The following is a 16,682-nucleotide window of genomic DNA, read 5'->3' as shown; positions in this document are numbered from 1 at the left end:
CAGCGTGATTATTTGGCTGGTATCCTCTGACTCTGTCTTTATTATAATGTGGATATTTTGTTCACCATAAATTTTTGCATTGATTTTGATTCCTTTACATGCCAGGTGAAAATATTACTAACACTGAATACCCAGGGTTTGTTTTTATTTTTTTTCCGCACCCCTCAAATTTGCTGCAGACCAGTGAGTTGCTCACCTCAATCTAGTTCTTACCCTGCTGTTCTGACCTGGCCATTCCACATTCAAAACCCCAGGAGGCCAGGAATACTTATCCACTGGGGCCTAGAACCTTTGCCTGTCTAGCGGAAAACTCAAATCTGTATAGAGTGAATTAATGCATACTTAATTGTGAATAAAAGCATTTGCATTTTAAGGGTTTTAAGGAAAATATTGATGTGTAACACAGATAAAATGGTCGAAATACAAGTTTTTTAAGTGACCAGGATGGTACTGGCAGAAGAATCACTATGACTAAAATTCCAGCAATTGACAACATTTTTTTTCTATGCAAACCCTCTTTGTGGTCAATTTCAAAAGACAGCCCACTTCTGTTTCACAGTTTAATTGGTTCTCAAGCTCATTTAGGATACATGAAATTTCTTGGGCTGAGTTCGTATCACAGCAGATGAGTTCTTTCTTTTTGGCTTACTTCTTCAGGCCCACGGAAAGGAAAGCTAAATGATAATGGCAGCAAAATAATCGATGGAAGAGGTGGAGTGTGAAATGTAAAATTAGATTTTCCAAACGTGCTGTCTCTAATTCCCAAACAGAGCCACATCCAAGCGACCAATGGAATCAGTGGTAGGGGAGGGGATGATAAATCAGTCTAGTTTATGGTATGCCCTGTGTGAATGGTTAAGGAGTGATAAAGCAGCGGTTTCTGATAACCCAAAGAAAGGACCCTCTGCTTGCACTAAGTGTATGTGTTTCCATCTAGTGAGGAAAGGGCCTTTCAAGGACATCCCCACTTAAAGCCTTGTAAGCAAGGTTCTGTTCAAGATTCTTCGGTTCATCTAAGTATTTCTTATTGAAACACAAATGTTAACATTTTTATCTCTAAGGGGAAAAAAAAAGTTGGTGGAAACCTGATCTGAGAATTTAGGCGCCATAGAGACAGGAGGAGGGAAGTTGAGGTCGGTCGTTCTGACTGGTAAACGGACCTTCTGACCCTCGTCTGTAAACAATATATTCTAAGGTAAGGAACTAAGGCAGCTTTATTGAAATCGGATTTCAAATAGAGGGGTCCTGCTATGCCTACTAGAAGAGATCAGGGAAAAATAAATATTTCCTTAATTGAAAATTATATTTTATTGGCCATGCACGGTGGCTCAGGCCTGTAATCCCAGCACTTTGGGAGGCCGAGACGGGTGGATCACCTGAGGTCGGAGTTTGAGACCAGCCTGACCAACATGGAGAAACCCCGTCTCCACTAAAAATACAAAATTAGCCGGGCATGGTGGTGCATACCTGTAATCCCAGCTACTCGGGAGGCTGAGGCAGGAGAATCACTTGAACCCAGGAGGCAGAAGTTGCAGTGAGCTGAGACCGTGCCATTGCACTCCAGCGTGGGCGACAAAGACTCCGTCTCAAAAAAGAAAACAAAAACAAAAAGAAAGAAAATTATATTTTATTGGCCAACTTCAAAATTGAAGCTTATTCAGAAATAGACTTAAAAAAAAAAAAAAAACAGTGGAGAACTGCCCCCAGATATATATGCAGAAAAGCTTCAAGTCAACGTTTAGGAGGTTTTTAAATATCGGTCTGGGTTTTGTTCTAATGGTACGGGTGTACTTACCCGAATTATTATATTTCACTAGACTGTAGCCAATGGTGGGCGGTGACTGACCGCTGCGTTCTGAGTGAGTTGTGTTGCCTTTAGCAGTACAGTCACATTAACAGACAGGAAAAGAAAAAAGAAAACAGAGACGCAGTAATACTTTATCTGCGACTGGAGGTAGGACAGGGTGGGAAAGCCTGGGGGTGTACGTTCGAGTCAACCTCTATTTCTGGGGGTAAAAACTGCCTCCTCCGCTTGTTTTTCACTTCCTCGACCTGCAAAAGCGTTAATGTTTTGTTTTGTTCTTTATTGAGACGGAGTCTTGCCCTATCACCCAGGCTGGAGTGCAGTGGCCTGATCTCGGCTCACTGCAACCTCCGCCTCCCGGGTTCAAGCGATTCTCCTGCCTCAGCCTCCCGAATAGCTGGGATTACAGGCGCACACCATCATGTTCGGCTAATTTTTGTATTTTTTGGTAGAGACGGGGTTTCGCTATGTTGGCCAGGCTGGTCTCGAACTCCTGACCTCAGGTGAGCCGCACCCCCCCCCCCCCCCCCCCGCCTAGGCCTCCCAAAGTGCTGGGATGACAGGCGTGAGCCACCGCGTCCGGCCTAAAAGCATAAATGTGATTACACCTACGCGTATTTGTTCAACAGACATTTATTGAGTGTTCATCACGTGCTAACGCCGGGTGTCTGGGCTCGGGAGGCGCTGCCACGTGATGGATGCGCAGTGCCCGGCGGCCGGGCTGAGGGGTGAACGCGGGGACCGGGGGCCCCGGGCTGAGGGTTTGCGTGCGGGCCGGGTGCCTGGGGGCCCCGGGCTGAGAGTGAGCGCGCCGCGCAGGTGCCAGGCGGCTCCCGGCAGAAGGTGAGCGCGCGGGCCAGGGGCCTCCAGGGCGGCGCCCCAGGGCGGGGCGGGCCACGCCCTCCCTAACCCTGGCGGAGCCGAAGGGTTGGCGTAGCCTGATTAGACCGCGTCAGTCCGGAGGGTGGGTCTTGGGAGGGGGCGCAGGGCAGTCCACGTTTCCACTGCAGTTTCTCCTTTGTTTTACGTTTGGAAGGAGGTGGCATTGAAAATAGCAGAGCGCTTCGCGGTAACAGGGGTGAGTCTTGTCTCATGGAACTTCTTTCCAGTGGGGAGAAGGGGGATGTGTAGATCACTACTTGGAATGTGTGCGTCAAAAGGGTTAGAAAGTCACGGAGGGGAAGCGTGTTCTCATCCTGGGACCAGGGGAGCTGGCCTCGCTGGGAGACTTTTAGCCTTCGCCCTATGGTGACCCGTGGCCACTGACCTCAAACTTTGAAAACGGGCAGATGGGGGAAGTAAAGCGAGTGTCTGGAGGTGATTTCCTAAATTGCATTTTTTATTTTGTTTCAAAACTTCATGTAAATATGTTTCTTTACAATATCTGGCTAGGTCTTTTTTATATTAACATGCGTATATTGTGATCAAGACACCAGTCCCTTCCCTTTCTTCTCCACTTATCCCTGGAGATGGCAATACCCTCCACTCAGATTACTCTAGCAAAAAACCTAGGAGACTCTTTTTTTTTTTTTTTTTTTTTTTTTGAGACAGTCTCGCTCTGTCGCCAGGCTGGAGTGCGAGATGGGGTTTCGTCGTATTGGTCAGGCTGGTCTCGAACTCCTGACCTCAGGTGATCCGCCCACCTGCCACCGCGCCCAGCGAGACTCATTCTTGATTCCTGTTTCCCTTCCGCCCTTCATCCAATCCACCAGCGAGCTGGAGAGCGAGGGGGTGGTTCTTTTGTTTTCCCGCTCTCCCTGAATTTCATCTCCTCTGCCACCATCTGCTCCAAACCACTAGCAGCCCTTCCCGGGATTCCCAAATCTAATACGTTTTTCTGTTCTCCCCCAATCCATTCTCCATGCAGCTGCCCGGCCCATCTTTTAACCTAAGAAAGCGTGCAGTTCGCTTGTTGGAAACGCTGTAATGGTTTCCAGGGGTCCTGGAATGAAATGCAAATGGTCCCGGGGCGCACAGTCAGCCCCGCCGCCTGGGCCACGTCCCAGCCCCCACCTTCCTGCCCGCCGTAGCTGTAGGAGCATTGAGCATGGCCTCCTTCCCCTGCAGCCCCCGGGGAGCCGCCGGCAGCCTGGAACCAGCAACCGTCGCTGGTCTCTTCCCACCGCCGGACACGTTTCCTCCTGCCCGCATCTGGCCCCGATGGCCTCCTCTTTGGGGGCCTTTTCCAGACATTCAGGATCAAGATGGCGCGCTCGGTTACTTCCCCTCTCCTACTCTTCCTTTTTATTGAGACGGAGTTTTGCTTGTCGCCCAGGCTGGAGTGCAATGGCGCGAACTCCGCTCACTGCAACCTCCGCCACCTCGCCCGGCTAGTTTTTTTTCTTTTTAGTAGAGACGGGGTTTCACCATTTTGGCCAGGCTGGTCTAGATCTCCTGACCTCATGATCCGCCCCGCCTCGACCTCCCAAAGTGCTGGGATTACAAGCGTGAGCCACCGCACCGCCCCCGCCCCCACCCCGCCCCGCTTTTTAATAGCATTTTTCTCAATCTGAAGTTTTTTTGTTTATTTGACTCTTAATGCCGGTCCCACACCAAATTGTGTGTTAACGAGGAACTTTGCATCTTTTTCCCTAAATTCAGCACCTAGAACAATGTTTGCTACTAAATCTTTGTCAAATGATTGAATAAGTCAAGGATGCGCCCCTGGAGGTACTTGTGCCCCAGTTCGCGAAATAGAAAATTAAGTGTTCATTTAATGTGAAGATTTTGTCCACATCCGCTTTTACCGGTGTGTTTTCCATGTACAGTCAAGTTCCACGTAAGGACGTTTCCGTCAATGGGCAACCCCATGCACTGTGGTCCCGTAAGATTATAATTAAAGAGCTGAACAGTTCCTATGGCCTAGTGACATCTTGATGATCCTGAATTTGTGTAGGTCTAGGCTCCTGTGTGTGTTTGTCTCCTGGTTTTTAACGTAAAAGTTTTTAAAGGCTAAAAAACTTTGAACAGACAAAATCGTATAAAATAACATAAAAAATATTTTTGTACAGCCGAAAAAAAGTGTTTGTGTTTTAAGCTAAGTGTTATTACAAAAGAGTCAGGAAGTTTGCACATTTTAAAGTTTATAAAGTTAAAGAGTCCGGGCGCGGTGGCTCACGCCTGTAATCCCAGCACTTTGGGAGGCCGTGGCGGGCGGATCGCCTGAGGTCGGTAGTTCCAGACCGGCCTGACCAACATGGAGAAACCCCATCTCTACTGAAAATACAAAATTAGCTGGGCGTGGTGCCGGGTGCCTGTAATCCCAGCCACTCAGGAGGCTGAGGCGGGAGAATCGGTTGGACCCGGGAGGCGGAGGTTGCCGTGAGCCAAGATCACACTTGCACTCCAGCCTGGGCAACAAGAGGGAAATTCTGTCTCTAAATAAATAAATAAATAAATAAAATTTAAAAGTTACAGTAAGCTAAGGTTAATTTATTATTCAAGAAAGACACATTTTTAAATAAGTTTTAAATTTGCCTCAGTGTGCAGCGCTTGTAAAGCCTACAGTTGTCTACAGTGGTGGCCCAGGCCCTCATTCACTCAGCACTCACTCACTGACTCACCCAGAGCCGCTGCCAGTGCTGTGAGCTCCGTTATGGGAATGTACCTACACAAGTGTACCATTTTTTATCTTTTGTGCAGTATTTCTTCTAGTTCGATATGTTTATATGCACAAATACTTACTGTTGTGTTACAGTGGCCTGCAGTACTCAGAACTGGAAACTGCTGTGCAGATTTACCGCGTTGGAGCAATGGGCCCTACCGTGTAACCTGGGTGTGTAACCTGGGCGTGTAACCTGGGTGTGTCACAGGCTATGCCATTCAGGTCTGCGCAGCTGCATTCTGATGTTCACAGATGACACAGCAACCTAAAGATACATTTCTCAGAATATATGCCTGTCTTTGAGTGATACATGACTAGTTTTTTCTGCTAACAGAAATTGGCTTGCCATATAAATCGTTTTCTTATAATAAATTAATAAATTACCATTTCAATGTTATATGTCATCCTCACGAGCTTGTATATTGCTATGAGAAATAGCATCATGCTCGGAGATCTGACAAATAAGCATTTAGCTTAGGAAGGGAAGGACCATACGTGAACCTTGGTAAATTCATAAAGTAAACACCTCTCTTAGGAGATGCCTTTTTTTTTTCTAAGACAAGGTCTCATTCTGTCACCCAGGTTGGAGTGCAGTGATGTGATCTCAGCTCACTGCAACCCCTGCCTCCCAGGCTCCAGCGATCCTCCCCCATCAGCCTCCTGAATAACTGGGACCACCAGCGCATTTGGCAAGCCCACCCCACTCACCACCTCCCTTGGGAATTCAGACCTAACCATCACCGAGCTGAAGTGTAGGCGTACTCTGATTAGACTCATGTTTTTTTGTTTGTTTGCTTGTTTTTGTAAAGATGGAGTTTCACCATTTTGCTGAGGCTGGTCGCCAACTCCTGGGCTCAAGGGATCCACCCACCTCAGCCTCCCAAAGTGCTGGGATTATAGGCATGAGCCACCATGCCTGGCCTTAGGAAATTCCTTTCTATGTAACACCTTGCATCATTAATAGCCAGCTTTTTTGAAACTTCTACATAAGTTGCCTAAACTCTCAAATAAATTCCTAGTAAAGTAATTGTATAGAGTTGTTAAATCAGAGATCAACAGCACAGTGACTAATGCATACTCATGATTTCATCTCGCTAGACAAATGTACTGAGGCTGGAGCCTGTGTGAACAGAACAGAACAGAGGAGGCCTTCGCTGTAGTGGAGGTCACAGTCTAGCAGGTAAGACAGACTTTAAGCAAGGGACACCAGAGCTCTGATGAGTGTGAAATAGGGAGCTAGGGGAACACTTAGCTTTGGGACTCAACTGAGCTGAAGAATGCAGGGAAGCCTGCCTGAGGAGGTGATGCTTGCACATCTGAAGTATGGGTGGGAAGCAAGCCTCTGTGTGTGTGTTGGAGGATGGGCAGTATTTTAGTGAGAAGAAAGAACATTTGTAATGGACTGATCTGACGCTTTATTGGAGAAAGTTTATTATGGCTGAATAGTGAAATACAAGAGCTAGAGATGGCAAGAGGTGAACTTGGAGAGAAAAGCAGCAGTCAATTGCAGTTACAGGTTGAATACTTTTTATCCAAAATGCTTGGGACCAGAAGTATTATGGACATCAGATTTTTTTGAATGAGTATTTGCAAAATACCCAACATGAGCATCCCAAGTCCGAAAATTCAAAATCCAAAATGCTCCAGTGAGAATTTCCTTCAAATGTCATGATGACACTCAAAAAGATTTCATACTTTGAACATTTCAGATCTTGGATTTTCAGATTTGAGATGCACAAGCTGTTTTTTAAATGGACTAACTAGGGAGGGCAGCTCTGTGTTTAATCCTAGTAATTACTCTCCAAAGGTGTTAATATTGTGCTTCATAAATATTTTCGAATCTCCCTGGTTAATTTCACCTTTTTATTTTTATTTTATTTTCTTTTTTCTTTTTTTTTTTTTTTTTTAAGAGAGAGTCACCCTATCGTCCAGGCTGGAGCGCAATGGCAGAATCTTGGCTCACTGCCTCCTCCGCCTCCCAGGCTCAAGTGATCTCCTGCCTCAGCCTCCGGAGTAGCTGGGATTACAGGTGTGCACCACCACATCCAGTTAATTTCTTGTATTTTTGGTAGAGACATGGGTTTTGCCATGTTGGCCAGGCTGGTCTTAAACTCCTGACCTCAGGTGATCCGCCAGCCTTGTGCTCCCAAAATGCTGGCATTACAGGCTTGAGCCACTGCACCCAGCCCTAATTTCACCTTTTTAAAGGACATAGGCTGGGCACCATGGCTCACACCTGTAATCCCAGCACTTTGGGAGACTGAGGTGAGCAGATCACCTGAGGTCAGGAGTTCGAGACCAGCCTGGCCAACATGATGAAATCCTGTATCTACTAAAAAATACACAAATTAACTGGCCGTGGTGGTGGGTGCCTGTCTATAATCCTAGCTGCTCGGGAGGCTGAGGCAGGAGAATCACTTGAACCCGGGAGGCGGAGGTTGCAGTGAGCTGCAGTCGCGCCACTGCACTCCAGCCTGGGCAACAAGAGCAAAACTCCATCTCAAAATAAAATAAAATACACAAAAAATAACAACATTAGTAGCATTTAACATATATATATTACATACTTTTAATACATTTTAAGAAATCTTAAACTCTTCCCTTACAGTTGGAACACATTTTGTTTTTATTATATGTATTTGCTTTTTACCAAAAGTAAATGACATGCTTCTGTTGAGGTGTTTTTTTTTTTTTTTTTTTTTTAAGTATTTTCAGGCTGTTAATCGTCATCCGACAACTTTTACCTCTGCCTCTTTTTTAAAAGCATATAATTTTTCTTCCTACAGAAAGACATGAGGACGATAAACAGGGAGATCTTTTATCAGGCACACAGTTGTAACATTATTCAAGAGACTTTCACAATAGAAGCAATAACATATTCATGCTATACCTTTTATAATGTCATTGCTGTTAGATTTTTAAGGAAATGATGGGAAACTCTTCAGGGCCAAGCTACCCTATGCTTTTATTTTGGCATGAATTCCTAAAAGGTGGGAGCACCATGAATTTCATGTGTCTTATTCTCTGGATCTCTGTCTTCTAGAACAATGAGTGGGCACACAATGGCCATGAGCCAATCTCCCTGTTTTATTGGAACACAGCCAACCTCATTCGTTTGTGTGTTATCTGACTGCTTCTGTGCTGTGCTACAGCGGCAAAGCTGAATAGTTTCAGCAGACACCACAAGACCCACAAAGCTAAAATCTGGCCCTTTGCAGAAAAAGTACTGCCCTGGTCTAGAAAGAACCTGGTATGTAGCAGGATCCAACATATTACTTGTAGAATGAATAGAAAGGTAATAAAATAACACAAGCTCACATCGCAGTCAGCATTTGCTGTGCACCATAATCTGCTAAACACTTTGCATGCATTATTTAATTTGAATTTCATAACAGTATTGCATAAGAAAACAAGAATAGGGCCAGGCGCGGTGACTCACGCCTGTAATCCCAGCACTTGGGGAGGCCGAGGCGGGCAGATCATGAGGTCAGGAGTTCGAGACCAGCCTGACTAACATGGTGAAACCCCGTCTCTACTAAAAATAGAAAGGGTAACGAGGTGTGGTGGCATGTGCCTGTAATCCCAGCTACTCAGGAGGCTGAGGCAAGGAGAATCACTTGAACCCGGGAGGTGGAGGTTGCAATGAGCTGAGATCGTGCCACTGCACTCCAGCCTGGGCGACAGAGTGAGACTCCGTCTCAAAAAAAAAAAAGGAAAAGGAAAAGAAAGAAGACAATATTTTTCTCCCTCACCCCCTTCAGGCTTTTAACCAACTGCCACTTACCACCCTAGTGAAGGTTTGCCCAAGTGCCCTATTTAATATTGCAGGCTTCTGTTTCCTACCAGCCCCTTTGCTTACTCTTTCACACTTAGTCACCTTCTAACACGTGGCATACATTGCTTATTTTCTATACTCGTGAGTATGTCTGGTCCATGGAGGCATAGATGTTTGTGTGCCTGTTTACTGATGTATCACAAACTGTGGAGCCTAAAGTAGAGCTAGCACATAGTCCTGACCAATGCATGTCAGGTGAGCAGTTAGATACAGAGCGTTCCGATAACTTGTGGGAACACCCGGATAAGATCTGTTTATGACTCATGTCTTACACAGAGCTCATTCTCGGTCTCTTGGTTAGTTTATCAGAGAAGATGGAAATGTATTATTGGAAATAATGACTCCTAGGTCTTTTTTTTTTTTGAGACGGAGTCTCGCTCTGTCGCCCGGGCTGGAGTGCAGTGGCCGGATCTCAGCTCACTGCAAGCTCCGCCTCCCGGGTTCCCGCCATTCTCCTGCCTCAGCCTCCCGAGTAGCTGGGACTACAGGCGCCCGCCACCTCGCCCGGCTAGTTTTTTGTATTTTTTTTTTGTATTTTTAGTAGAGACGGGGTTTCACCGTGTTAGCCAGGATGGTCTCGATCTCCTGACCTCGTGATCCGCCCGTCTCGGCCTCCCAAAGTGCTGGGATTACAGGCTTGAGCCACCGCGCCCGGCCGTCCTAGGTCATTTTTTGACAGTAGCTCTGATACTGGAATCTATTTTAACTAAAGGTTGTTATCATAAAGCAGGTGTTTGCTGAAGACAACTTACTCAGATCACTGCTCCCTGGAGGTGGTTGATACACCCTGGTGTAAACCTTCAAGAAGGACACAGGCAGGAAAACATGAACCAGCAACTGAAGAAACGGGCAAAGACGAGGCGCCAGAGAGGCCTGGGTGGAAGAGCCCCCGGCGGGGCTAAGCCCGGGCAAGGCAAGGCAAGCCGAGACCTGCAGGCGGACATGGAGCCTGTGGGCACAGCGTGGGCCTTCTGTGACGACCATGTGTGCTATGAGCCTGGCCCTCAGGCTGCTGGAGAGGATGATTTCTCAGACTGTTACATAGAATGCATCATAAGGGGTGAGTTTTCTCAGCCCATCCTGGAAGAGGACTCACTTTTTGAGTCCTTGGAATACCTAAAGAAAGGATCGGAACAAGAGCTTTCTCAAAAGGTTCTCGAAGCAAGCTCCCTTCTTGAATGTTCTTTGCAATACACGAAAAAAGGGGCAAAGAAAGAGCTTCCTCAAAAGATAGTTGGAGAGAATTCGCTTGAGTATTCTGAGTACGTGACAGACAAGAAGCTTTCGCCTGCAGCGATACCTGGCATTGACCTATCAGATCCTCAACAGCTCGCAGAATGTGCTAGAAAGAAGCCCCCCGTAAAGAAAGAAGATGACGGTCTGAGTGCAATCGCTTGTCCTCAGAGTGGCTGCAGTAAGAAGTTGAGGAACAGAGCTGCCCTCAGAAAGCATCTCCTCATTCACGGTCCCCGAGACCACATCTGTGCAGAGTGCGGGAAAGCCTTCGTGGAGAGCTCAAAGCTAAAAAGACATTTCCTGGTTCACACTGGAGAGAGACCGTTTCAGTGCACTTTTGAAGGGTGCGGAAAGCGCTTCTCCCTGGACTTCAATCTGCGTACACATGTGCGCATCCACACGGGGGAGAAACGTTTCGTGTGTCCCTTTGAAGGCTGTACCAGGAGGTTTATCCAGTCAAATAACCTGAAAGCCCACATCCTAACGCATGCAAATACGAGCAAGAATGAACAAGACTGAAAGTCCTCCGGCAGGATAGGCAGAAGAGTGGTTATCGGTGACAAATAGGCCTCTCCTGATGATCATTTCTAGGAAGGAATTTTTAAATCAATATTGCAACCCCAAAAGCGGTTATGATTTGGTGTTACTACGATGCTCCCACACTTTGTGATACCGTTTTGAGAACATGGTGTATTTTTTTTCTTTTTTGTTTTATTTAGAACTTTGTATTCTTAAAATGTGCTTCCCACAGGAAGGTCAGTGATAAATTGACTTCAAAGCATGACCTTTAATATATTATCTGTTGGATTATTAGATATAAGACTTATTTTCATGTACTATAAATATGAAAATAACTTTGATTTTTAATTGTGTAGTTTTCATTTCTTAGTTTTTGCCTTTTAAATAAATACTTCAGCCAGGCATAGTGACTGACGCCTGTTATCTTAACACTTTGTTGGGAGGCCAAAGCGGGAGAATAGCTTGAGGCCAGGAGTTCCAGACCAGCCTGGGTAACATAGTGAGATCCTGTCTCTGCCAAAAAAAAAAAAAAAAAAAAAAAATTGTTTTTATTTGTATTTATTTTTATTTTTATTTTTTAGTAGGCATCTGGGTCTGTCACCCAGGCTGGGGTGCAGTGGCGTGATCTAGGCTCACTGCAACCTCTGCCTCCCGGGTTCAAGGGATTCTCCTGCCTCAGCCTCCTGAGTAGCTGGGACTACAGGCGTATGCCACCATATCTGGCTAATTTTTGTATTTTTTGTAGAGATGGGGTTTCACCATGTTGGCCAGGCTGGTCTTGAACTCCTCACCTCAGGTGATCTGCCCGCTTTGGCCTCCCAAAGTGCTGGGACCATGTTGGCCAGGCTCGTCTCAAACTCCTGACCTCCAGTGATCCGCCCATCTCGGCCTCCCAAAGTGCTGGGATTACAGGTGTGAGCCACTGCGCCCAGCTCCCCCAACACTTTTAAACTTAGCTAGGCCTGGTTGCACACACCTGTGTTCCCAGCTACTCAGGAGGCTGAAGCAGGAGGCTAGTTTGAGGCTACAGTGAGCTGTGATTGCACCACTGGACTCCAGACTGGATAACAGCAAGAGCCCATCTTTTAAAAAAAGTAAAAAATAAAAATATTCTTCATGGTACATGTCATAGTCCTAGAGAATGAAAAATTTGCAGTAGATAGTCAATAAATGAATGAGTCATTAAACATTTTTAAAAGTCATCTCTGTTTCATTCTAATTTTTGTTTTCTTTTTATCACTGTATCAAACCATATGGAAATCATACAGTTAGATGTGAGTGATTATTTGATAGCATTAGAGCATTTGAATCCATTTTAGATATTTTACAACTAAAGAATATGAAACTTCAGAAATATGCCAAGTCTGTATTTTAAAAAATCAAAGAGTCCGCATTGAAAAGAGATACCATTTATTTGTTCTTAAAATTTAGCAAAGCTGAACAGACTGATGTTCGGTATAGGTGAGGTATGGTGGGAGGTTAGGCTTACATGTGGTTGAGGAAGGTATACATTGTCACAGCCAGTTTGGAAATAAATATTGTAAAGTCTGCTATATTCGTTTTTAGAGCTGCCATAGTAGTACCCCCAAGCTAGGTGATTTAGCAGAAATGTATTGTCTCGGTTCCAGAGGCTAGAGGTCCAAAACCCAGGTGTTGGCAGGCTGGTTCCTTCTGAGGCTGGGAGGGAAGGACTGGCCCAGGCTTCCCTTTTTGGCTTTAGGTGACTGTCTCGTGTTCACGTGGCGTTCACCCTGTATCCCTACATCCCTTCCCTCTGTGCCTGTGTCCGAACAAGGATACCAGTCATGTGGGATTATCACCCATGCTGATGACCTCATGTTAACTTGAGGAACTCTGTAAAGACCCTACCTTCAAATAAAGTCACATTCTGAGGTACTAAGGGTTATTTGCACTGATGTACAAAGGGATCTGTTCAAGAACGTTGACTGAGTAGTATTTTTAATAGTAATAAACCCATAACTTAAATGTCCATTAAGGGGACACGGGCTGCATAATTCATGCCACTTTTGTTCAACAGCAAATGTGCAGGTGTCCTTCAGGGAGAGGGCCAGAGCTGGAGGCAAGCCACAGAGTGAGAGGAAGTTTCTTGTGACTAACAGATGAGACGGGATCTGGTGTATTTACTTGCTGTGGAAGGAAATTCAGAGACAGTAGTTACATATGGATAAAGGGAGAAATTGTCTGAAAGTAGATGGTAAAAATAAAATATAATGTAGGGATTAACTCATTTTTATCAGTATTAAGTGAATCCCTGATTGGAATCACCTCATAATGGCCAAAAATATGCAGCCATCAAACTTGAAATGCATTTTTCCCCAGAATTAATGTGATAATCAGGTATAATTAAAATAACCGTAATTATTTGATTTTAAGATTGAAGACGTCACTGGAGGTAATGCTAAGCATACCATTAATTTAATGGCTTTTCAGGCAATAACAATACCACACTAAGTAAATGCATCCAACTTAAGATTAATCTTGATTTTTAAAATGCCAAAGTCTAAAATATGTCTTTAAAACAAGTAAAAAAATCAAAGGCTTACATTTTGACATCGGTATGAGCTAACTGCTACTATGGACTATGGAAATTATTTCTTAATTTAGTCTAGAATTTCTAGTATCATTTTTACAGGAATGTGGGTACTGAGTGAGGAACATTGGGTACGTAATCCATTTGTAAGTGTGGCATTTCCTCCAAGCCAAACGCGTGAGTTTAGAAGTGGGGATGGGAGTTTGGTATTTGGTCAAGACGCCAGAGCATATTCTCAGCTAGTTTTGCTTTGGTAGCATTGTGCTTGATTCGCTCTGCTGTGGGTTTCTACTTCTGAGATGAATTGGGACAGAGCACCTCTGAAGACCAGGCAAAAGGCAGGAGTAAATAGCAGCCCTCAAGACGAGAGGAAGTCGGGGGCAGGGTTTAGGCTGCAAGCTGGAAAGCCGAGATGCAGGGCACGAAGAGGGGTGGATGGAGATATTTCTTCCTGAACCGTGAGCATTTCTAAAAGGTAGACCAGCCTCTCCAGAGCGGGAGCCAGTCTCCATCCCTCTTGCTGTTCTCAGATGGCTGTTCCTGTTTAGCTCTTTTCTAAAGCTGAAGGGTCCAAAACTCCCTGTTAACAACTCTAAGGCTTAACTGTGTAAGAAACAGCAATCCAAGAAAATGCTTGTGTATCTGGATCCCAAGGCTTAGTCAAATCCTGCCTGAGGAACACGATGCTGCTCAGCCAGCTTCCTTCCTGAGGAACACGATGCTGCTCAGCCAGCTTCCTAGCTGTTTCTGTTTTTACTTTTCTTCCGAAAAGGAACCCTAAAACTGCTAAGTAGGTAAGAGGAAGAAAGCGTGCGGATGTAATGGAGAAGAGAAAAAAAGGAAAGGAGGTTAGCTAATGAGGATATATGAGGATGTGTCACCTGAAATCCTTTGTTTATGATTCCGGAAGAAATGTACATAGGCTCTCCACATTTGTATTTCAAATAAGAACGAACGCAAGATACCTGAACACATACCCAGAGAAAACTGAAAAAAGTCTCAGTTCATCTAGCTTTTCACCTTTCCAGACACTGGCATTTGACAAACCCCAAATCCTGATAAGTGAGTAAATATTTTTCTGTTTCCAAGCTGGCATTTGGCTTCACAGCCCGTAAACAACAAACAGAATCTTACATGTATAGGGTTTTTTAAATTTTTTATCATGTTTGTTGAAGATGTATGTGCTGGGCCAGGCACGGTGGTTCATGCCTGTAATCCCAGCACTTTGGGAGGCCAAGGTGGGCAGGTCACCTGAGGTCAGGAGTGAAAGACCAGCCTGGCCAACATGGCAAAACTCCAACTCTACTAAAAAAACAAAAATTAGCCCGGTGTGGTGGTGTGTGCCTGTAATCCCAGCTACTTGGGAGGCTGAGGCAGGAGAATCACTTGAATCTGGGAGTCTGAGGTTACAGTGAGCAGAGATTGCACCACTGCACTCCAGCCCGGGCGACAGTGTGATACTCCATCTCAAAAAAAAAAAAAAAAACCACCATGAACCACCACGCCCGGCAAGTGTTACTCATTTTTATATAAAATATGATTACTCTGAAATGAAACTGAAATTAAAGTGAACAACTTTAATAGACTGATATATTCTCCTTAAAAGAAAAAAATGTGTTTGTGTGTGCATATACATGTAACACATGCACACATCTATTCCTATTTCCCAAAAGTAATCACCACTAAGAGTTCTTAAACTATTTTGTTTGATCATCTTCATTAATAGTGAAAATAATCTTAAATCTCGTTATCATTCTTTTCTGCCTTCCTTCTCTGTAAGAGACAGGGGACTGAGGGTCTGTTCATCTTCCAGCATCTTGAATAATGAAGAACTCACCAGTATGGAGAATTATCGTTATCTACCAAGGCTGTTCGATGGTGATATCACTTATATTCCTACTTCAGATCAGTGTTGTTTGTTTGATACCCTGTGATACGTGCACAGCTCACCCAGTGATATCTGACTTCCGTATTTCACCATAGCTACAATACACATTTGTGGACATAGGATTTACAGAATTCTATCTGAAAGCAAATTTGTCAGGTGGTTATATTGTTGACAAATATTCTTGTTTCTCAGATTGTTTTTTGCTGGCTATATCCATGTGCAGGAATCTGTGTGTGCTTGTGTTGTACTTACCTAATGCACTGGCTCTGACTGAACACATTGCATGATTACATCCTACACTGGACACAGAACAGTGCACGTCATATTAAAAAGCCATTATATTTGCAGCTCTGAGCAAGAGACTATAATTAAAAGGCAGTTGGACGAAATTAGCTTTGAGAGTACAAGAGTTTAAGCAAGATTTGGTAAATGAACATTAATGGTTAACATGTGTTTTTTTTAGGTCCTTTGCTTCTTCTCTCCCTAACCCCGGAGTTGGATTTCTTAGATGTCAGTGGACCAGACATGGGAGGACACCTGTACAAAGCTATACTTTACCATGTGGCTAAAATTACATTCATAAAGCAAGCCAACATAACTTTTGTGACTTTAATAAATCAAAGGAATTAGACTAGAATGATCCCCGGGCATTAATAAACTATTCTTAATGCTCCTAAGATTTTAGTTATATGTTATTAAAAGCTTGCTGTGTGCTCCGTGCAGCTTAAAATGTTTGTCCTAAAATACACATATACAAGTCAAAGAAGTAATAAAACTTGAGGGAATTTTAATTATTCTCACCATTAAATATAAAAAAGTTAAAGTCGTACGCGGTATGTGTAATAGCACCGCGTTCTTATCTGTGTGCAGACTGCTGAGGACTCGGCATGGGAGTGGTATTTTTGTAGAGGGGAAAGCTTTATGGAGTGTGTGTACGTCCTTACTAGATCTTACACTTAGGCAGATTAAAGATGCCTGCAAATTCTTCGCTGCTTCTCTTAGTGAGAGTAGGGGTCTGTTTCCTTCCCCTTGAGTTTGGGCTGGTCTGTGACTGCTTTGATCAGTAGAACACAGTATGACGTAAATGGTGCTATAATGGTTATGCCAGTTCCAGGTTCAGTTTGTAAGAGGCCTTGCTGTCTTGGAAACCAACTGCTAGTTTGCTGCTGTCTTGGAAACCAACTGCCATTTGAGAAGCATGACTACCCTAAGACCACCTTCCTGAGCACAATCCAAGCCAGCCAC

The 16,682-nt window shown here is 44.6% G+C and overlaps 1 protein-coding gene across 4 annotated transcripts; it reads left to right on the top strand.

Annotated features, from left to right (window-relative positions):
• Positions 1-2,812: 2,812 nt before the first annotated feature.
• On the top strand, positions 2,813-11,282 carry ZFP42 (ZFP42 zinc finger protein). Of its 4 annotated transcripts, XM_030924335.1 has the most exons (4): positions 2,847-2,882; positions 5,991-6,160; positions 6,507-6,588; positions 9,971-11,282. In XM_030924335.1, exon 4 carries the CDS (start codon positions 10,069-10,071, stop codon positions 10,996-10,998), a length of 930 nt encoding a protein of 309 aa, XP_030780195.1. In that variant the 5' UTR covers positions 2,847-2,882; positions 5,991-6,160; positions 6,507-6,588; positions 9,971-10,068; the 3' UTR covers positions 10,999-11,282. The 4 variants fall into 4 exon arrangements, with proteins under 4 accessions (XP_030780200.1, XP_030780188.1, XP_030780195.1 ...); XM_030924340.1 differs by lacking the exon at positions 5,991-6,160 and having other exon boundaries at positions 2,813-2,882; positions 9,974-11,282; XM_030924328.1 differs by lacking the exon at positions 5,991-6,160 and having other exon boundaries at positions 2,832-2,882.
• The last annotated feature ends 5,400 nt before the right edge of the window (positions 11,283-16,682 follow it).

The sequence above is a fragment of the Rhinopithecus roxellana genome, chromosome 2, assembly GCF_007565055.1.
Source record: "Rhinopithecus roxellana isolate Shanxi Qingling chromosome 2, ASM756505v1, whole genome shotgun sequence".
Taxonomy (NCBI): Eukaryota; Metazoa; Chordata; class Mammalia; order Primates; family Cercopithecidae; genus Rhinopithecus; species Rhinopithecus roxellana.
The sequence above is the reverse complement of the archived record's forward strand: the minus strand, read 5'-3'. Positions and strand labels throughout refer to the sequence as shown.